At 48.4% G+C, this 20,960-nt stretch overlaps 7 protein-coding genes across 7 annotated transcripts; 2 read left to right on the top strand and 5 right to left on the bottom strand.

Moving 5' to 3' along the window:
- Window positions 1-245: 245 nt before the first annotated feature.
- POX_e06178 (uncharacterized protein) lies at window positions 246-1,898 on the bottom strand (the record flags this gene model as incomplete). The annotated part of the gene is made up of 5 exons (XM_050115002.1): window positions 246-816; window positions 875-1,030; window positions 1,101-1,211; window positions 1,608-1,678; window positions 1,770-1,898. The coding sequence occupies 5 exons, from the start codon at window positions 1,896-1,898 to the stop codon at window positions 246-248; spliced, it is 1,038 nt and encodes a 345-aa protein (XP_049967462.1).
- A 1,053-nt stretch (window positions 1,899-2,951) lies between these two features.
- POX_e06177 (uncharacterized protein) lies at window positions 2,952-3,355 on the top strand (the record flags this gene model as incomplete). The annotated part of the gene is made up of 2 exons (XM_050115001.1): window positions 2,952-2,987; window positions 3,182-3,355. The coding sequence occupies 2 exons, from the start codon at window positions 2,952-2,954 to the stop codon at window positions 3,353-3,355; spliced, it is 210 nt and encodes a 69-aa protein (XP_049967461.1).
- Window positions 3,356-4,227: 872 nt separating this feature from the next.
- Window positions 4,228-4,758, bottom strand: POX_e06176 (putative hemerythrin-like protein; the record flags this gene model as incomplete). The annotated part of the gene is made up of 2 exons (XM_050115000.1): window positions 4,228-4,487; window positions 4,521-4,758. 2 exons carry the CDS (start codon window positions 4,756-4,758, stop codon window positions 4,228-4,230), a joined length of 498 nt encoding a protein of 165 aa, XP_049967460.1.
- A 1,033-nt stretch (window positions 4,759-5,791) lies between these two features.
- On the bottom strand, window positions 5,792-16,303 carry POX_e06174 (uncharacterized protein; the record flags this gene model as incomplete). The annotated part of the gene is made up of 17 exons (XM_050114999.1): window positions 5,792-7,088; window positions 7,160-7,203; window positions 7,277-7,486; window positions 8,219-9,043; window positions 9,116-9,596; window positions 9,655-9,995; window positions 10,057-10,131; window positions 10,195-10,476; window positions 10,541-11,433; window positions 11,503-11,599; window positions 11,676-13,828; window positions 13,883-14,329; window positions 14,389-14,821; window positions 14,881-14,993; window positions 15,047-15,170; window positions 15,235-15,650; window positions 15,715-16,303. 17 exons carry the CDS (start codon window positions 16,301-16,303, stop codon window positions 5,792-5,794), a joined length of 8,820 nt encoding a protein of 2,939 aa, XP_049967459.1.
- A 685-nt stretch (window positions 16,304-16,988) lies between these two features.
- Window positions 16,989-17,568, bottom strand: POX_e06173 (uncharacterized protein; the record flags this gene model as incomplete). Its single annotated transcript, XM_050114998.1, has 2 exons — window positions 16,989-17,177; window positions 17,257-17,568. 2 exons carry the CDS (start codon window positions 17,566-17,568, stop codon window positions 16,989-16,991), a joined length of 501 nt encoding a protein of 166 aa, XP_049967458.1.
- A 1,011-nt stretch (window positions 17,569-18,579) lies between these two features.
- On the bottom strand, window positions 18,580-19,152 carry POX_e06172 (uncharacterized protein; the record flags this gene model as incomplete). Its single annotated transcript, XM_050114997.1, has 1 exon — window positions 18,580-19,152. One exon carries the CDS (start codon window positions 19,150-19,152, stop codon window positions 18,580-18,582), a length of 573 nt encoding a protein of 190 aa, XP_049967457.1.
- Window positions 19,153-19,973: 821 nt separating this feature from the next.
- On the top strand, window positions 19,974-20,944 carry POX_e06171 (Acyl-CoA desaturase; the record flags this gene model as incomplete). The annotated part of the gene is made up of 2 exons (XM_050114996.1): window positions 19,974-20,145; window positions 20,229-20,944. The coding sequence occupies 2 exons, from the start codon at window positions 19,974-19,976 to the stop codon at window positions 20,942-20,944; spliced, it is 888 nt and encodes a 295-aa protein (XP_049967456.1).
- Between the last annotated feature and the right edge of the window lie 16 nt (window positions 20,945-20,960).

Genomic DNA, 20,960 nt, shown 5'->3' with positions numbered 1-20,960 from the left:
CCTGATCACGACACCAGTCGAAAATGATTTTTATCAAGTTTCTCATTAAGCGGACACAGATGATGCAATGACAAAAGCAGAGTGAAGTCAAGGCACGCTTGAATCAAATTGACCTTGAGATGAGTATCCAACCGTGGCGGCGCCAGACTTGATCAGCCATGGAAATCCTGTCGGGCCTTTCGCACAGCGGGGACCGAAGTAGTCCAGACTTCCATCAGCACCAGGCACAGAGGTATGACTAGCCCCTAATACCGAGGCTTTCTTCCATAGACAGCGACCCTGAGAGCGTCCAAAAAATTAATTGTTAGTTTTTGCAACTCTGAGCTGATCAGATAGTAGGGATGTTGCACGTACGTTTGGACATATGCGTGCAACCTCTTGTCGCGGAGCTCTCGTTTGACCACAGCGTTGTGAATCTTGGCGACATCGGGATCCCATCCCAGAACTTGCGTGTACAGGCGTAAAGAATAGGAATCAATGGCTTGCTGCAATTGCACTGCCTGGTATTTGCCCAGCGCCTTTAAGTGCGGGTCTCGAGGCCAGGGCGAGAACGGAAGTGTATAGACCGACAGATTCACATCCTCGAATCCAGCCGCGATCATCCAGTCCTTCAGCTTGTGGTAGATATTCAGCTCGCGGCCGATCTTGTCGCCAGCAACATTCACAGCCTGCTGCCATTCCATCAGTGCAGACTCGGGCTTGAGAGATCCGTCGTCACTCCAGGCCCAAACGGCACTCTCGTGGGATTCAAAATAGCCGCCCGGCTTAACATGGTCGAAGATTCGGCGAATAAAACCTGGCCAATCGGCCACACATCTGCGAATACATGTTAGCGGGGAAACTCTCACCTCACAAATGGAAGCACCACACATACCCGGCCAGACATCGAGCATGAATAAAGTCAAAGTGATTGGGCTCATATTGCCAGTCACCTTCGAAATCTTCGACAATGAATTCAATGTTTGGTGCGACCCACGTTGGCTGAATGGGACTAATGTCGTTGCCGATGATATGCGCACTCGGGAACTTTCTGTTGATGCGAGTGAGCCACTTTTGTTAAATCGAACTTGCCCTCGACTCCTTTTAGTCCATTGACATACTCTGCCATGTCCATGGCCCAAATCCCCGTGCCAGTGCCCAGATCCAAAATGTTTTGCGGTGACGGACCAATAGGTGCATTGTAAAGCTCTCCACCCAACAGCATCAGCCATCTGCGGCGCCTATGTCAGCTGGTTCCATGCCATGAGAAATGAGAGTAACAGATTGGGTCGACAAACATATGATGAGTCTACCGAAAAAGCAAGTCAGTCGACTTGGGGGAACCAAAGAAACTGACGAGGAATTGCTCACCAAGTCCATTCGATCTTGTTCTTCCTCGTCATTTGGCATCCTGCGACAGCCGGATCAGTCGCGACATTCCAAGCTTGCCCAAGAGCCATGGCAATTGTATAGGCCAGAAGCGGAATTTCTCACATGTAATTTCCCTGTGTTGCTCTAAATGTCAGCAGGGTGCCCAGAGAGTCATCTCAACATCTGCAGCTGGAGATCCAAGGAAGGAGAGCACACTCACCGAGCGATTACTGCAATAGCGACGTCCATTCTCGTACTCAAATGCTAGGACGCTGGAGGAAAGTGAGGTCAAGTCGGACAATTCGTCGTCGAATTCACTATTAGAATCCTATGCACGACAGGACAGGAGGGTTAGCTCCGCAGGACCAAGAAGACACCCATGGTGGCTCAAATTCAAGGGAATTGCGTAATCTACTCACGTCGCCAAAATCATCGATCGCAATCGGACCGGGCGCATTATTGCTCGGATTGTCGTCGTGTGTAAGAGGGACGGGTGGGGCGGACTCGGATGGTGCCGAGGGCGCGTCCACTGGATCGGAGGAGACCATCGTGGGCCTATCTGGATGATATACTGCAAACAATGATTGCGAGTGGAATACTGACAGCACTGCCGCGAGACTGAACAGATGGAAGGACGAGGGAAGAGGGGGGGAAGAGGCGAGGGTGAAGAAATAGTCAGTTTGGAGACACGCGTCCCCACCTTCCTTCTCTCTGGCGATTGTATCGACCGGTTCCAAGCGATTGCAGATGACAAGAGGGGCGTGAGCGTTGGCTATCCAGACTACCGGGTAGCAGATGCGACGGCGATTTGGATCTGTCGTGAAATGTCACAACACGCTCGTTGCTTGAGCAAAAATCTTTGCCAATCAAGGAGCTGCAACTGAGCTCGGAAATATTATCCTATTGTTTGTGGTCATTTCCTGGACGCCTCCACGTCTTCAGGCTGCAGAAGGTAGTCTCTGGGGGGTTTGCCCATGGAGTGCAGCCCACCCCATCGGTCTGGGCTCGGGGCTTGGTGGGTTAGCTGGCGGCGAAAGCCGTGCGGGCAACGAAAGAGAGGCGCGATGACGGTTCGAGGCTCGCGGTTCTACATCTGCTGACAGTGCAGGCTGAGGAGGGAAGAGCCATTAGCACTTCTGCCAGTGAAATTCGCTTCAGTTGACCATCTAAAGTGTCATTTAGTAGTATGTACCCACTGATATAGGAGAAACTTTCAGGGCTGGTAGTACGCACAATGCTTGTAGTTAGCACATAATAATATTGATCAATTGCTAGGGTGGAGAAAGGGACCGGTACGTTGTTACAGGTGGGGGGAGCATGAGCACGTGATTTGTTCCAATCCCGCACGTGAGGGATACAAATGAGTTCATTTACTATCAGTGGCCTACGTAAGCACACTGCGACCCAGCTCTGCGGGATGAGCTTTGATTGGTAACTTGATTGTACCGCTTACGGGTAATTCTGCCGCCTCACCCTACCAACGTCTTCGGCGTGTAGACTTCAGCTAAACATGTTGGTTTGACGGTGTCTGGTTCCTGCCTCTGGCGTCTGATTGCCTACACTTTACACTGACCCTGAGAATCTCTAAGATCAGATGGGTGATGCATATATTTCTGGGATGTGCGGACTATGATGTGGTACGCGAGGTTAACTCAGATAAAATCTAATTTCAGCAAATGATGTATGTTACCTAGGAAGGCGGTGTTACAACTAGCCAAAAATTACATCGGAGGCACATTAAACTTGCGATATTTCCAGGCACTTCACAGTATTAGAGAAGACAAGTTGACTCTGCCTTTAACTGAACAGCCTACATGGATTAACCAACTAGCCTCTGGAGAAGGAGAAGAAGAAGAAGAAGGAGAAGAAGGAGAAGAAGAAGAAGAAGAAGAAGAAGAAGAAGAAGAAGAAGAAGAAGAAGAAGAAGAAGCTATCGATTCCGCGCTTGCTGTTGAAAACCCCTTTAGTTGAGACAACGGTCAAGGAAAATTTGGCTTTCGTTTGATTGCTACACGGTCACCTTCAAGGCGGGTTGAAAGTTTGGGGACTCGTTCACGTTCCAAATTCGAAAAGGCATTGCGAAGTCCATCTCCCAGTGTAGTGAATCCATGCGCGACCAGCATGCGGAGTCTTTTGCAGGACACTGCAGATGGCGAAACCCGATATGGCCAAGTGGGATTGTCTCAATTCCCGCGGATGATTTGTACTTGGTTTCGAAATTTCTGTCCCTGGCCGACTGGAGCGAACTGTGTCTTGTGAACCCACCAAAGGCTTCGCGCCGTGGCCGAGCCACTGACGCTACCACTGCACTGCTCCCGTCACAGCTCTCAAATCTCCAGTCCGTGATTATTGGCCCCGTCATATTTCAATATTGAAGTGGCTTCCGCTGCAGCAATTTTTGTGGGGGAAGCTTATCCCATCGACATACTTGTGGTCACATCAAGTTTGTAGAAATTGAGTGTACGTATCTTGATAGCCTCTTCTTAACGGTAGCCAGATCGCCGCTGCATTCTCTCATGCTCTACCCACTTTGACAAAGGACAATAGGTATGAATGTCTCAGCTAACTGTAACATGGACCAGTCTACTCGTGCATATCTATGTTTTGGCGTCGGTAGCAAGAGACGTATAGCACAAGGGTTTTTCCTCGTTCAGACTCAAAGCAATGAAATATCCAAGTTTCACTAGCCTTTCAGATGACAATCTTCGAACACATTTCAGAACTATTAACGAATGCGTGCACCAATCGATCTCACCACGAAACCCTTGGAAACATTTCACTTGGCCGATGGGTTGGGCACACCAGACGTATGGGGCCACCTCCGAAAAAGATCTCCCAGATGGTCAATCGGAGCTGTCAGAAGCCCGATCGCTGTCTTCACGGGGGGCCTATCGGGGCGCTGGGGTGAGAACGCGAGGGGACGAACATCTTGGTCCTACCCAACGACTTGGCGAGACTTTCGCTGTCTTCTGGGGAAAGACTTCCTTCGAGCTTCGGCAGGTCGTCATTCTTCTCTTCATGGATATGCTGCAAAGGGTCCTGCACCAGTGCCTTGTGGGTGGGCTCAAACTGTGGGTTCGTGGGAATCATATCCTGGAATTGCCTTAGTTGCTCTTTGACCTTTGTCAACGTTTTAGCTCATCCGCAGATGCGAGACTGGTATTAGAGACATGCAGATTGGTGTTCTCGTCGATGCTCCTCTGCCATAGCCCGGCCCTCTGGAACCTTCTTTTCGAACCGGGGACAGATGACCAATTCCTCGTCAATCGAGTGACGAGCCAACTCCCAGGTAAAGAGATTCTGCCACCAAGTCTTCTCATCATTATGGGGAGAGCTTAAAACTTTGCTGTAACAATCCTCAATCTGTCTATGATCTGCCGTAACTGCATTGATAATTCGAGGTGCCATAGTCACAAGGGATCGGCTTATCCCGCAGCGCTGCGTGAAAGATCCGATCGGCTTGAAGAAAGGGGGGGGAGGAGAAGGTCAGCACGCGGAGCATATTCGACAAACAACCTAGCTCTAATGAAACCGCTATGGACATGGTGTCATGAAGCGTGCTTATAGTTCACTGGGGGTTTCTTGTATTACCGGGTGATATAAGCTCTATGGACGGGTTGAATATCTATACGATGTATGCAGTCTTAACAGGATGATAGTGGAGTCCGAGACAACGAAGAACCAGGTAGTAATAAGTAAATATCAGCAATCATTCTGGCATCTTGAACGTCTCGGACGGCCCTCCAATACAGTCGTACCACGATGCCATCCATCGCTCATACTGACCTCACTTTGATTTTCATTTTCGCCAATCTCCGTAAACATGTCTCATGTTTGGTCATGAGCTAATCGAAATTGAACTTGGTGACACCTGAGATAATTTCTCGGCTCCTTCAGGCTGCGGAAGCTGGTCAAGATTCCTGATTTGTATCATCAGACGTTCTCATTACCTCACACACAACCACCAGCATCTACGGTCGAGCGCCCTTAAGTTCGGCGTGGTTGATAAGATTAAACAGTCCGAATTTTGAAAAATTCATTAATCATGTATTTTTTACCTTACAGCGAAAGTCTCAATCCGATTTTAAGCATTCACATGTACAAAGATTCTAAGTTGCAAGTGACCATGCCAGTCGTACTGCACATTCATTTCAAGTCAGACACGATGATCTTCATCGAGAAGAGTGTTGGGATCGTTCCATCTATCTGTAGCATCTAGCTAAATCGGTTGAAGATATGTCTTTGACTGGACCGGTTGACCTTTCTTTCTGTGTGTTGGACTCTGCATCGACACTCCAATGACTCCAGTCTGGACGGAAACAGGTGTAGAGATGATAAGTTTGTGAGAATCTACGACAATGTCTGGTGCATTAGTCTCACAACCGCCGGCGGTGAGATCGATTACTAGCAAGAAGACCGTTCTCGGGTTGATAAATGTTACTTACGGGTAGATCATAGAGTTCCATCCGTTCTCATCGATGTACCAATTGTTGCAGCCTCCTCGTACCCAGACCGACTCCTTGGTGGCGTTTTGAATTCTCTCTGTCCAAGCAGAACATGGCCCCATCTTGATTTCCACCGTTGAAATCTCACCTGCTAATACCGGGCGTAAAAGCTGCAGAACATAATCAATGGAATTTTCGATGATCGCCATGACGCTCCCGTGACTGACAGACGAATTGGGACCAAACAACATGTAGAAGTTGGGGAACTGATCCACTGCGAGCCCCAAATATGCTTGTGGACCACCCCGCGTCGTCCACGTTTTTTGCAAGTCAGCTCCGTTTCGGCCGCAAACTTGAATCGACGAGAGCAAACTTGCGGAGGGGTTGTAGCCTGTGGCCAGAATGATGACATCTGCGTGAAATCTCTCTTTACTGTCCGTGCCGCCGACAGTCAAAAAATTGTCCTGAAGGTGTAAGGTACTTCGAGACAGGACAAGGCGCGACCTTGGATCCTTGAGCGCAGCATACCAACCGGGGTCGACGATCACCCGTTTACACCCAAACCAGTACCTCGGCTTGAGGGCTGCATTGCTTTCTTTTGGTGCTTCCGACTCAAGATATTGCAGCAGCCGTTGTTTCAGCCATGTTTGTGCCATGTTCCTGAAAATGAAATCCCGGTAAAAGACGAAATAGAATATTTCGTACAAGAGGAATAAGACCAGCCTCACTGCCAGAGCACCCCACGAGAACCCCAACATTGGCGACACAACAAGATTCCAAAAATCAACGGCGTGGCCGACATAAGGGTTGCGCGTAACCCAATGAGGAGACCTCATGATCTGGGTCACAGACCTCACTTGCACATTGCTTGCAAGGAGCTGAGGCAATAGTTGTGCAGCACTGCAGCCCGCACCTATGACTATCACATCTTTCCCTCGAAGTTGCACGGTTTCATCCCAGAGTGCAGTGTGAATAATTGGTCCGGTGAAGGAATTGACCCCCGAAATCGATTGTAATATTGACGTATCAGGAGCTCCAAACTTACCCACAGCGCTGATGACCACTTTAGCGCTAACCGTTGACTCTTTTCCATTTGAGGTAATAGTAACATTCCAAATTTCGTTGATGGGTTCCCAGGTCACCCTAGTGACGACTGTGTTGAGCTGAATCCTATCTAGGATTCCATTGCAGGCGCACACCGAGAACAGGTACTCACGCATCTCATCACCCGTGGCTTGCGGACGAGATGTCTTTGGCATATTGGCGAAGGTAAAGGAGTACAATGGCGACGGCCTACGGTTAGTACGTCAGTCACTCAAATGAGGAAATTTGCAGGTAGGGCAATTGTGGCCCTAATGACTTACGAGTCTGTGGCTACACCCGGATAACGGTGACTCCACCAAACTCCCTTGTCAGGCAATCAGTTTCAACTTCGAGAGATAAGATGCGGGATGAAAAGGCTGCGGGGGAGAAGGGTTTACCCCTATTCCATCCTGGCTTTCGTAGATCATGAATTGAGTGCAGCCTAGTCTTCGCTGCAGCTGGCAGGCAAATCCAATGCCAGAAATGCCTGCACCAACAATGATGACCTGGAAGTCAGGATTCGTCTGAGATTTGCTCATGCCTAAAGTGCCCGAGGTAAAAATATTCCGGAGGAAGACTTGGAGGATGATTAACGTTGAAAGGCCTGCCTTTAGGCGCATTTGATTAGAGATGTTCCCACGTCGGAAGCAAGGGGTGCTCTAGTTCACCGAATACTCTTTTCCCCTGAGAAAGGGTGCACCTACTGAATTGCAAGTCATATCTCAGGCATAGCGGCACAGGAATTTTCGATTTGGAATATGAAATACTTCGACTGTTTGGGATTGATCAACGGGCATTGTCAGTGCGATTTTTTTGAGAGGGTGAAAAGTTCGCAGCGACTCGCTTTCAAGGAGTCTTGCATTACTGCCGGGTTGGAGACCAAGTGAGAATCGATGACCGCCTGATTCGGGCTCGATTGTCTCATCGTAAGATCACTTCCATGCAATGGCTGGCGGCCTTCACGATTGACGTGGGAGCACTCTGAACTGCCAGATCAATGGCGGATTGCACTTAATAAAGAGATCCTTCGATACGCAAGCCATTATCATGGAGACTTTTTAGGCATTATTTGCGTGAAGAAGCTCAGTTCTTTCAGACCCAATGTGGAAGGTGAAGAAGTGGGAGGGGACTGTATTTATGGCACATTATTACCCAGGTATTAAATACATGGAGGACCAAATTCATTTTTTGCAGCCAGCTTTCTGCCGGATATCCACCCCACAGTTGAAGTCCAGGCTTCATTTCAATCTCTCTAGGGTTTCAAACATAGTTCACTGGTAGTCCCGTCACCTTTGCGGGCCCTTTTCAGACGTGGCGTACCTCTCCTTTAGTGTACTCACGCAGATCCGACTGAGCCCTCCAACGGTTCCGGCCTTGGAGATTTCCGTCAGACTAATGTCCATTGCCAATTGTCTTCGGAACCAATTTCGAATCTCAATCGACATTAAAGAATCAATGGGGATGCTCGCCATGTCTTCATTTTCACTTTCATCTCGAGCCATGTGAGCATTGATCAGCTTGCAGAGTTCTGTCATGATTCTTATCTCTGTTAAAGGATCGTCAAGCAAATCCGGGTTGTTCTCAATCTCTCCGAGAAACTCTTTGAGATCAGTTCGTTCTGCTTCTGATTCCTGTCCGGTTTTGCTCCAGAGGTTCTCAAACGTAGAGAACCTAAGGTCAAGGCCCCACAAAGGTGTCACACCCGGAGCAGAAAGAGATTTTGTCGAGCTCACGCCTATCATCATCACGCTGGAGGTGTGGTCATCGCGGCAAGGTGACGATTTCGATGACAATATTGCCGCATGTAGCGCTTCGACCACGTTGGCCTCCCGAATTGTCCGAGCACCAGTGGCCTTCACTCGCTTGAGTGTGGCTGAGTCCTCATGAACGCAGCCAATGTCTTCAACAACGCCTAGGTTGAGCACAGACGCAAGAAGCCCTTTTTGACGACGATATGTGACGAACGCATCAAGGAAAGAGTTTGCTGCAGCATAATTAGACTGCCCAACTGTACCGACAATGCCTGACATAGAACTAAAGAGGACAAAGAAATCCAGCCCCCTTTCGTGTTCTTTCAGTGCAAGATGCAGATTATAAGTACCATTCACTTTCGGTTGGGTTGTTTGCAACCATTGAGCATGCGTCATTTTTGCCAGACTCTCATCCTGATCTCGCAAGTTAGCTAGGGCCCCTTGAAAATAAGCAGTAGACACATGTAGAGGACAGTATTGGCATACCTGAAGTACCATTGACATCTGGATTACGCCTCCAATGACCTTACCGGCAGCTCTGGAAAAGGCTTTCGTGACGTCCTCACTCCGAGAAACATCTCCAGCCACCATATGAACCGCACAGCCTTGCCTTTCGAGCTCTGAAGAGAATAGATGAGAAATTTCACTGGAACCAGCCGATCTAGAGAGGATGATCAAGTGTCGAGCTCCCCTTTCCACCAACCAGTTGCCTAAAGCACGTCCTATTCCGCCCAAGCCTCCCACTACAATATATGCCTTTGTGGGATCAAGTGTCATGGGCAATTTGATAGGCTCGGCAGAGACATGCTCGTCGGCTCGGGGCATTCTTATCACAATTTTGCCCATGTGCTTTCCACTTTGCATATATTTGAAAGCCTCTGCCACCTCATTTGCGGCAAATATTCTCATGGGTTTGATGGGCTGGATTTTTGCATCCGTATACCAGTTCACGAATTGACTCATCAATCTGCCAAGTTTCAGTCAGTCAGACCTCTTGGACATCGCGTTAACGGATCAAGACCCACCGCTGTGAAACTTGCGGCTGCTCTTCCATGATACTCAGCAAATCAACCCCAAAGAAAGATCTGTTTCCATAGAACAGATCCATCTCTAAGCTACCATGGGCGAGGAAATCGCGCTTGCCCAACTCGACCATCTTGCCAAATTTGGCGACGCAGCGCCAGGACGCATGAAGCAAATTGCCAGCAAGGGAGTTCAGGACTAGATCAACGCCCACGCCACCTGTTCGATTCATTATGCCATGCAGGAAAGAATCATCTCTGGAGTTGAAGATGTTTGTCGCCGGAATTCCATATTCTTCTTGTAAGTAAGCCTGCTTCTCGGGTGAGCCAGCAGAGGCGTAGATCTGCAAAGGTGGTCAGCCACAACTCATCTGTTGAGCAGGAAAAGCCGTGGTTGAATCATACTGTCACATTCAGTTCCTGACAAATCTGAATGGCGGCCAACCCCACGCCACCGGTCGCGCAATGGATTAGAACACTCTGCGCGAGAGGTCAGTACTTGTAGTCCGGTCTTCAAAAGCAAGGTCTTTTTCATTTGCTTACTTTGCCAGCCTCTAATTGACCAATTGTCACCAAAGAATAGAATGCCGTTGCATATACTGCAGGAATCGTGGCCGCTTCTTCTGATAGTAGTTTCGGAGGGATCCCAATGCACTGAGTTTGATCGACGACAGTTCGCGACCGGAATAGGCCTTTGCCACAAATGAGCACGCGATCTCCGGGTTTGAATCGGGCGACACCAGCACCGACCGTGCGTACTACCGCACTTGCTTCGATACCAAGCTCGTTTGACTCTCCCATCACGCCCAGTGCAACCATAAGATCCTATTTGGTTCCAGTTTTAGCTCGGCGAAAGGGCAAGTTCAATCCGTGTTTTTAGTGGACGTACTCTGAAGTTCAGGCCCACAAATTGGATGTCGACCTCCAGTTGCATGGGCTCCAGCAGATTTTCTCTGGCTTTTTTTGTTTCCCAGGATAAACTGTCAAGAAGTCCGTATCGTTGAACGAATAGTTCCCGTGGTGAATCAAGCGACGGTTTCTGCTCCAATAGTTTGCGAAGTGGTCGCCAATTGACTCGACTGACAAAAATCTGTCCGGACTGAATCATATATTCATCATCTCGGAGTTTTCCGCTTTTTTCGACCTGTCTTGACCGATTGTATAACCTGACAACCGTATCAACACTTGCACCATCCAGGCAATCAAGCTCAACTGTGGTGATACTTCCCACTATTTCCCTACGCAATGTTCTGGAAAGACCTAGAACGAGAGCAAAACGAGGATCTTGGCAGCTCATCTGTAAGCTCCGAGTCAGGTGAATTATTGGGCAATTAGAACTCAGCGCGAAGAGCGCCTTCATCTTCTCAAATCGAACATCATCCAGGTCGTAGAGCGAAGGATATGATAAATCGATGAGCGAAATGATACAATCCGTTTCTGCCGGCAAAGATTCCATTGTGAACCAATTCACACTGTATCCATGGTTTTGCAGCGATGCTTCCAGCATTCTTTCCCACTCGCACGCCCCAGAAACCCGACTCGAGAGGAGTGATATCTTTTGTCCCGGCGTACAATCCATGGGCTTTCGAGTAATAATATTGGCGTTCTGTTGAAAAGGATATTCGTAGTCCAGAGTGACGCACATCGCGCCTAGAAAGCCGGTTTCAAGAAGCTCGCCGTGCCAGCGTTCTGGCTTGACATAAGGACGCTCATGTCTTCCATCGTCGCTTCCATTCCACCAGTCTGGTAGAAGACCCATGATAAAGTCTGTGTACAAGATTTCTGGAATTCAATATCAGAGATATGAGAGATCAATTTCGATCCGCGGCATGCGCATCTGGCAGTTCTTACCGGGACATAGCTCCTGCAAGACTAGAAATCCACCCGGGACAAGGAGCTTTTTCACATTAATTAATGACTCTGAGAGTGAACTTGTGCTGTGTAAAACCTGTGGTCATCAATTAGTCGGGATTTCGAACATTGAATGAGCTGCACAGTGGAGGCGGGTTGTCTCTCCAGCCTACATTTGATGCGATGACGAGGTCGTAAGACTCCAGCAAGAAACCCTGTTCCTCGGGGTCTCGGGTGATATCGAGCTTCTTAAACTCGATCCTCTCTTCCTGGCCCCACCTCTCAGCTGCGGCAGACAAAAAGATCGGAGAAATGTCTGTGAACGTGTACGTTTGAAATGTTGATTTTCCATCTCTGGGCTTCATAGCACCGATTACCTGAGCACATGTGGCACCGGTACCTGCGCCAATCTCCAGAATTCTTGCTCGAGGATTCCAGTGGGCGAAACTTCTCAAAAACGGACTCAAATCTGTGAGTGAGCTTCCAAACTCGTACAGTGCACGGAGGCGCTCTATACTCAATATTTCCAGCGCCGACAATTCTCCTGTCACAATTTCGTGGCAGTTCTGTGCGACGAGTCTCAATAATTCCTCCACCTTCTGTACTTCAGCTCCGTAGAGACTGAGTTGTCTGCGAAGCTCGGCCGCTTGATTCATTCTCTCTTCTTTGGTCATCATATTCCAGGGGATGTGAAGGAAGCGCTGTGTTGTCCCTGATTTGAGTTGGGAGTTCACTTTTGTGAGCCATCTCTGATACTTTTTAAGATGATCTGTTGCGCCCGCCGCATGTTGAACCTGGGAGGCTGCCTCAAGCATGTAGCAGCAAGTGAGCTCTGCCACTAACGAGACACCTCTGTCTTTGTCTTCAAAAGGCAGCCAGGCTTGCGGTGAGTCCAAGTCTAAACAGGGTGCCCAATCTATTTGAGAGAGAAGTGGAACCGGATTTTCGTCATCTCCATCATCGTTTGCCAAAGACATGAAAGTCGCTCCCGTCATCACAAGGGTAGACCCTGAGTCACTGAGCATGCTCACATGTCCGGATAGTCTCGTAGAGGAAGTACTGGAGTCTGTTTCTGCTTGAAGCCAAGCATTTCCGCTAGTAGCAGTCACGCGAATCAAGTCAATAGAGGCTGGAATAGCGAGTGATGTGGCGTGCCGCTGTAATCCATTAACCGCAGCGACCGATAAAAGTTGTAGACATTGATCAATAAGTGTGGGGTGCACAAAATACTGACCATCCACATCTGCTTGAACACTTTGCACCGTTGCATTAGCAACATGCTCGACAGGGTCCACGGTTATGCTCTGCATGCGTTGAAAGCTAGGTCCGTACTTCAATCCCAACTGGTTCATCAGCTGATACCAATTCTTTGGAATAACTTTGCGTGCCCAGGGTGGCTGCTTGACGACTGTTGGAGACTTGTTGGGGTCTGCTGAGCGAACATATCCGTGGCAGTATTTGCTCCATTCTGGCCCATCCAATGCAAGTATCGTGAACTCAAACCACTCAGAGTCAGCAATGTCACTCAATCTCTCGGGGATCAAAGATGTGAGTATCTCGGTAGCAGTGGTTTCTTGTAGAAACAACGGCTTTTTCAAGACCAGATTTTTGATTTCATAGCCATCGCACCCACAATGTTGTCGGATTGCTTCTCCTATCATCGCCACATATCCAGCACAAGGGAAAACAATATCTTTGAAAAGTTTGTGATGACTCAACCAAGCAGAGTCGTGTATTTGGAGCAGATTACGCCAATGGGGGTAGAGACTGCTTGTCTCCAAGACCCTAGATCCGAGGAGCTCATGATGTGGAAATTTTCGAAGCCGCCAATTTTCACTGATGCGACTCTCGCTCCAGTGTCGCTCACTGTGATACCAAGGATATCGTGGGAGGCAATGGACTGTTCTACCGGAGCCGTTGATTGCGGCTGGCTCAATATGGATTCCACGAACCCAAGCCATACCAGCCGCTCGAAGAACTGTTTCCTCTGCGTCTTGACACCGTAAAAGAGTTGGAATGTACCATGTCTGACTCTTGGGGTGAACCAAGTCAATGATCTGACGTAAAGGACCTTGGAGAGCTTTGTGAGGCCCAATCTCGATAAACACAATGTCACGATGTGAGTTATCCTGGAGCAATTTTCGCACGGTTTTGTTGAATTCCACAGTGGAAGTCAAATTCTGGCTCCAATAGGCAGCATTCAGCTCACTCGGAAGGTTGATCTTCTCGCCAGTCACTGTTGAATACATTGGCAAGAGGTACTCAGAATGCTCAATCTCAGAGGCAATTGCGGAAACGTATTCTCCAGCCATGGGCGTCATTTGTGCTTCTCAAAATATTAGCAAGTTGGAATCGAAAGGCATCAAGGACTAATACGCACGGGAGTGATAGGCCTTATTCACCCTTAACAAACGGCAGAAAGCATCCGGATAGGCAGCCTCGATTGCATCGACTGTCTTTGTCACAGCAAATGACTCCCCTGATATGGTGGTGCTGAGTGGGCTATTCTCGCATGCAATGACTGCATTCTTGGCCAACCACGGCTCAATTTCGACACGGCTGAGACCAATCGCAGCCATTGATCCGTTCACAACAAGTTTAGTGAGACGACCACGATGATAAGCAATCATCATTGCACTTCGAAGCGAAATGGCCCCAGAGGTATGAGCCGCCGCAATCTCTCCACTAGAATGTCCAACCACACTTGATATCTTGATTCCCCACCTCCTCAAGATACTCGTGAGGGCAATTTGAACGGCAGTACATACGGGTTGGGCAATCTCAGGCTCGTTGATCCTTGATTCAGCTTCAGGAGCCATCAAAACAGCTTTTACGTTGGACGTTAACGTTTGAAGTTTTTAGCTCGTTGATTTGTGAACCACCTACCTCTTATGGACCAAGATGGTGGAGGAATCGCAGATTGAAGGATGTGATCAATCTGGTATATTTGGTTTTTGAAAATTTGACATCCTGTCATCAGCTCCCGCGCCATTCCCGTCCATTGGGCTCCTTGGCCCGTGTAAACGAAAGTGACCTCGGGGACAGCGGCAGTCTCAAATTGTACCTCATCGAAGCGGATGGTATTTGAAGAAGAGGCCGTGGCAAAAGTCCGATGTTTCAGGTGCTCCCTTCTCTCACCTAAAGTGTATGCAATGTCGTCAAGAGAATGTGTTTTCTCATCCGCGAATCTCACAAGGTCTTCCGATCGCTTCAGGAGGGCCTCTTTTCTACCTGCGGAGACGAGAAGTAACTTCCTAGACAAACCGGCAGGAAGGTTATCTGACTTTAGCTCAAGCTCTGGAGCGGGCTCCAAGATTACCTGTTCACCTCGTCATTTCAGGTTAACGACTGTGCAAAAAGTGGGAACAATGGGCGTACATGGGCGTTGGCACCGCCGATGCCGAAACAGTTAACGCTCGCCCGCAGATCTTTGTGGTCAGGCCATGGCATCGCTTCTACTGGTACCACAAGTTTGCATTCCTCGAAGGGAACTGGATTGATTATTAGCAGTATTTGTGTTGCTGAAATTCAGAGCAAAACCTACTGCTAGGGTTTGGTGTTTTGAAAAAGATATTAGGCGGAATGACTCGTCTCTCGAGTGCCAGAACCGTTTTGATGATACTTGTGATTCCAGAAGCACCCTCAGAATGCCCCACATTTGGTTTGACCTGCAAAAATAGCTTAATTAGTTCAAATTCTTTAGTTATCATGATGCTGGTTTGGAGAACTCACCGATCCGATAAGTACACCTGTCTCACGAAACAGCTCTGCCACTACCGAGGTTTCAGCAGTATCTCCTGCCACAGTCCCTGTGCCATGACATTCAAAAAATGCTGTTTTTGTGATATCTTCGATTTGAGCACGCTGATATGCTTTGCGAATCAGCTGCATCTGTGTTGCCGATCCGGGAGTTGTGATTCCCGGCGTCTTTCCGTCACAATTAGTTGCAGTAGCACGAATCACCCCACGCACAGGGTCACCATCTCGTATGGCATCTGCGAGTCGCTTGATGTAAACAGCGTTGACGCCCTCTCCACGACCATACCCGTCTGCTTTGGCATCGAAAGTTCGACAGACTCCAGTGGGCGAAAGTACCAGATTGTCAGACATGGTTGTTGTCATAGTGGGAGTAAGAATCAAATTAGTGCCTGCCACTACAGCTGACTCGCAATCCCCCGCAAGTACTGCTTGGCATGCCTCATGGAGACCAACCATTGATGCGGAGCATCCCGTCGCCAACGTCATGCTGTGGTTTGATATCTTGGTCAGCTGCTGGCATGAACAATGTCGCCGAAACAATGGTGTCAGTGAGCAGCTTAGTGAACTGATACCTCGGGCCTGTAAAGTCGAATTCATATGAGACTCGGTTGGAGAGAGCAAAGTATCCCGTTCCCAGAACATGATACCGATCGATTCTTTGCGTATCCTTAGACTGCAAGTCATACCAATCCTCGCCAAACACTCCGACAAAACATCCGATGTTTCTTCCCTTTCCTCGCCAGCCTACTTGTCCACCAGTCTCCATACATTCGTAGATGACTTCAAGCAATAGCCGTTGCTGTGGATCAAGACGGGCTGCTTCATAAGGGGTAATTGAGAAAAATTGATGATCAAAGTATGTGGGATCCTCTTGCAGAAAATACCCATGTTGCGTTCGCACCGAACCAGCTCGAGCGGGATGATGAAAGGCATCGACGTTATATCTCGATTTTGGAACTTTGCCGTGCCCGTCCTTTTGCTCAACTAAAAACTCCCAGAACTTCTCAGCACAGTTGATACCTCCGGGGAGCCGCATGGCCATCCCAACGATCGCCAATGGTTCTGGTCCGGAATATTCTAGGACGTGGGAGTCATGACAGAGTGATTTTGACGGCATACTTAGAGCGGCTGAAAGTGATTGTGCACGGCACATAGATACACAACAGCAGTAAGAGTTTGGCTCAGTGTTGGAAAAGAGAAGAGCAAGATCGTTGTTCAATTTTCTATCCTTCAAGATGGAACAGCTAATGTCAACACATGTGTTCTCTGCCGCAGGCTGCAGCACCTGACACTCAAAGCCCACATATGCGAATCTTTTCCACATTTCGTGGAGGTCCAATCTCGGACTACATTATTTTTGAACCAAAATTCCAAAATGGTGGCATGGTAAAGCATGGTACGAAACGAAAATGAAATTGAAAAGGGAAGTCGCAGGGAAAATCGAGACCGAGAGTCATATGGGAGATGCATCGGTAACATACATGTCACATGCGACAACGAAGCAATTGGGTGCGGTCAGAGAAGATGATAGGGATTCGGGTAAGAAGTCTAATTTGTAGCGGGGCCACAGTGAGATTTTGGAAGCTGAGTAGTCAGTTGACTGCATAGCGGGCAGGAAATGGAGTACACGCAGCCAAGAATCCGGTCGCACGGACGTATTGTTGTGCCTGACCCGATCCCCTCTCTCCGTGATATGTCGTTTCTCGGTCTCTGTTGCCTTGAACATCTTATGCCAACGCCTTCATCGCACTCTGAAATTCTTTCTCCAGGCTTGCCACAGGACCGGCGATGCTATCATGAAAAGATTCGGGGATCTTTGCCCGGGCTGCCTGCTGAAAGTCGCTCCGCTCATTCTCGAAAAGCTGCAACATGCCGACAGCCATCATTCGTACACCGCTTTTGTCGTAGATCGATCCCTTCGTGAAAATCAGAGTTAGTACGCATGATAACTTCGGCGCAATGGTGCCCCACATTCCACAATTAAGGAGTTCTTACCTTACTGCTTGCAGAATCCACAGCAGATGCAATCGAGCGCCTCATAGCATGATAGGAGACCAGGATATCAGCAACATCTTCGCCTTCAAACGGGGACGCCGCGTCCCAGTGACTTCGAGCCGACTTCGTTGAAGAGTACACATTCCAGATCGAACGCCCCAACTCCAGAGATGAGAGCAAACCGCCATTGTAGGAGTCGAAGAGCGCTTGAGTCGCATCAACGTGCTGTCGAAGAGTATCCATCCCAGCAATCACGGTAGGCATGTCCTTGCCTGCAGCACCGCCAACCCACACAGAGGTGCAGCTCAGCATGCTGACCAATGAGTAAGAACTTGCGATTCTCATTCTGTTTCCTGTCGTTTCCGCACTTTCGTGCACGGGTGTAGGAGGCAGATGTCAAGGTAAGATAAGTTGGGGAAGCTGGTTGCGCTGAGGGTCAAACAAGCAGGACTGTGTGAGAGACGCATTTTGGTCGGGCAATCTATGGCGTAATAAGGAAAGAATTGACCAGTAATTTTTTTTTGTTTCCCCTGAATACGATTCAAGCTTCCATCGTTGTCCACAAATGAGGAGCTCACTGATTTCCGCATGCCAAACTAGCGATGAAGCAAGGTCCGTAGGAGAGTGGGGCAACCAGACATGCTGCGGACATGCTTTGCCTTCATTTCTTCACCTTTAGCCTTGTGTCGCTCTTGTCCCAATCCCTTGCGCCCATTCCAATGAGACATCAATGACACAGTGACATAGTCAGACGGCATCACTGACGCTTTGATACTATGATCTTTGGGGGAAGGACTACTGACCCTGTCTGGCCACGGAATCAGACTAATTAGTGAAATCCGTTTCTAAGTCGGCAACTTCCACTCTTGGCTAATTAGAGGAGATGCTTTTTGGTGTGATAAAAATATGCAAACATTTTCTGGGTATCTTAATATCGAGCGACAAAGAACGAGCGGTCTAAACTGACGTTTTCAATAATTCCCTACCTCAACCCCTGCAACCGAGCATGAGGACCAGGAGCCTGTAATCAAGGACGACAGTAATGCCAATGTAGTCACGCGAGAATGCAAGGATAAAACTTTATAGGGTGATATGTAATGGGGAAGCGACGATTCCCATACAGTCTGACTCGCGGTTGTCTCCTTCTGAGCAGTGCTCTGTTGGTACTCTTAATTGTCAGAGCTTACTGATGGGCATAGATAATGCATACTTTGTGGAAAAATTGAATGAACCATCGTCCTCCATGTAATTAGTAATTCCCACGTGCTAATCAAAGACGAATGAATCAAGCGCTAGAGCACCAGGTAGTAATAAGAACTTTATCTAGCGTCTTTTTGGCTTCTCAGTTGCACGGGTTCCATGAACTCGATCCATCAAGCCAATCAACCCATAGTTCACAGTCATCAACTCGTGATGCAAGTCATGTACCTCGGGCTTCCACCCATCAGGTGTCTCCCATAGCCGGTATCCGCTATGGGCGAGGGCGGCCTTGAGACCCACAGCTCCAACAAAAGCCCACAGTGTCACAATATGAACGTTGAAGAGACGTGCAGGCCAAGCGATTGGGAGAATGTTGGTGACAATATGCTCAACAGGGTGCGCATACAAAGTCGCCATAGCTACCGGGACGCGGAATCGATGATGCTGCCGGTGAAATCGCGTGTAGAAAAATGGGTGATGTAGGAGCCGATGAGAATAGTAGTAGATGATCTCCCGTGCTACCATGCAGAGAACAAAGTCTTTCACAAATTGATCAAGAGGAGGCAATTTCTGGGCGACGCTGTAGCCAAGTTCCGGTCGACGAAGAACAACGTGGAATAGAAACAACTGCAGACAGTGCAGGGTAGTTGTCAGTAGTTGATTGGAAACCGATCCAAGAAAGGCGTCCCTAATCATGTTGATTGAATCAAGCTGTTTGCTTGCTGGTTGGATCTTGTATCGTCGTAAAGATGGCCATGCGAGCAGATCACATATTGTGAAAAGGGCAGCTGGGACCCAGAAGGTCATCAATTGAGTGCCAAGCATGCCACCAATTTCAATCAGGGGCTTTGGATGTTCTTGTACAAGTAATGACCATGATTTTGGAAGGTCCACAAGATTGTATTCCATACCGATCACCCTAATATGAATGATGGCGGGACAGCGAGCGTTTCAATTGAGGAAGTGGTGGAAACGAGTCAAAAAAAGACCACAATCAACCCTGAGTGCAAGTACTCGTGCTTGGAAATATGTGTACTCAAATTGGGATATAGATGAACCCAGACAAGTCAATACACAATGGAGGAAATAGTCCCTTATTAAGCTTCGGGCAAACTGATTTTGTAGTCATCAATACGTACTCTGATCGATAGCACTTTATCAGCCAACGAGCAAGTACCAAGATATATCTACCTCCTATTGTGGACCTACCGGGTATGTGACAACTTTAATCGAACACTTGGAGTGTAAGAGATGAGAATGTGGGGCAAATACGGACGGGTCCCTAGGTGTTCCCCTTGCATTTGAAGTCAGGGAAGAATCGATCTATCGATTACCTCTTTCTAGTCGAACAACCTTGACTCGGAAGGGGTGTATTAACTAAGAAGGCTTCGATCATCGACTATTCGTCGACTAAATATTCGAGTCATAGAGATCCCAATGCTGACTGTGTTTTAATTTCTCTATCATCATTAGGATCTTTCACCACAGAAGGCCTAACGTGCTTGCACGAAGGAATCATGGACAACCCTCACCGTGCCTGGTGGAAACGTGTCCATCTCCGCTACACAGCGGCTAACATTGGTCTCCCCCTTTTTGTGTTGTATTTTTGTTCTACAGTTCCTTGTTTGTGGAGGACTGGCTCTTGGACGGTGGCTTACAGCCTTGCGACAGGCCTCAGCATCACTGCAGGTAAGTTCATTAAAATGCTTTTCATGGTCAAAGTTACTCAATCATCTTCCACAAAAATTATCCAAGCTGACTAAATGCTACAGGCTATCATCGTCTTTGGGGTCATCAATCGTATAAGGCATGTCTACCGCTTCGCATCCTTCTGGCCGCCGTTGGAGCCGGAGCTTTACAACTGCCCATCCGTATGTGGGTGGCTGACCACCGTGCACACCATCGATTCACTGATAGTGATCGTGATCCGTACAATAGCCGACGCGGTCTTTTTTACTCTCACATTGGCTGGATTTTGACCTATGATTCAACCCGTTTCGGTCACGGCGGCGATGGGGTTGATCTAGGAGATCTAGATTCTGACCCTGTCGTTGTTTGGCAGCGTCGTCTATATTACCCCTTGGCTGGGCTCATGGCTTTCATCTTCCCAGCATGTGTTGCGGGACTTCTATGGGGTGATTGGATGGGCGGCTTCCTGTATGCGGGGTGTTTAAGAGTGGTTCTTGTGTGGCATGCATCCTATTGCATCAATTCGCTGGCGCACTGGGTGGGAGATCAACCGTACTCGGCGAGCAATACGTCACGAAATCACATTGCCTTGGCGTTCTTGACTTTGGGTGAGGGTTATCACAACTACCATCATGCTTATCCGTGGGATTATCGAAATGGGCCTCGCAAATGTGATTTTGACCCGACCAAGTGGTGGATATGCACATGGGAAATGGTCGGATTAGTTTGGGATGTGAAGCGATTTCGGAAAGTTCGAAACCAGGTACGGCCAATAGCTGTTCATGCCAAGGATACGTAGGCCAATATCTGTGTTG

This window comes from Penicillium oxalicum, chromosome V, assembly GCF_001723175.1.
Source record: "Penicillium oxalicum strain HP7-1 chromosome V, whole genome shotgun sequence".
Taxonomy (NCBI): domain Eukaryota; kingdom Fungi; phylum Ascomycota; class Eurotiomycetes; order Eurotiales; family Aspergillaceae; genus Penicillium; species Penicillium oxalicum.
This window is presented reverse-complemented; position numbering and strand designations above follow the sequence as displayed.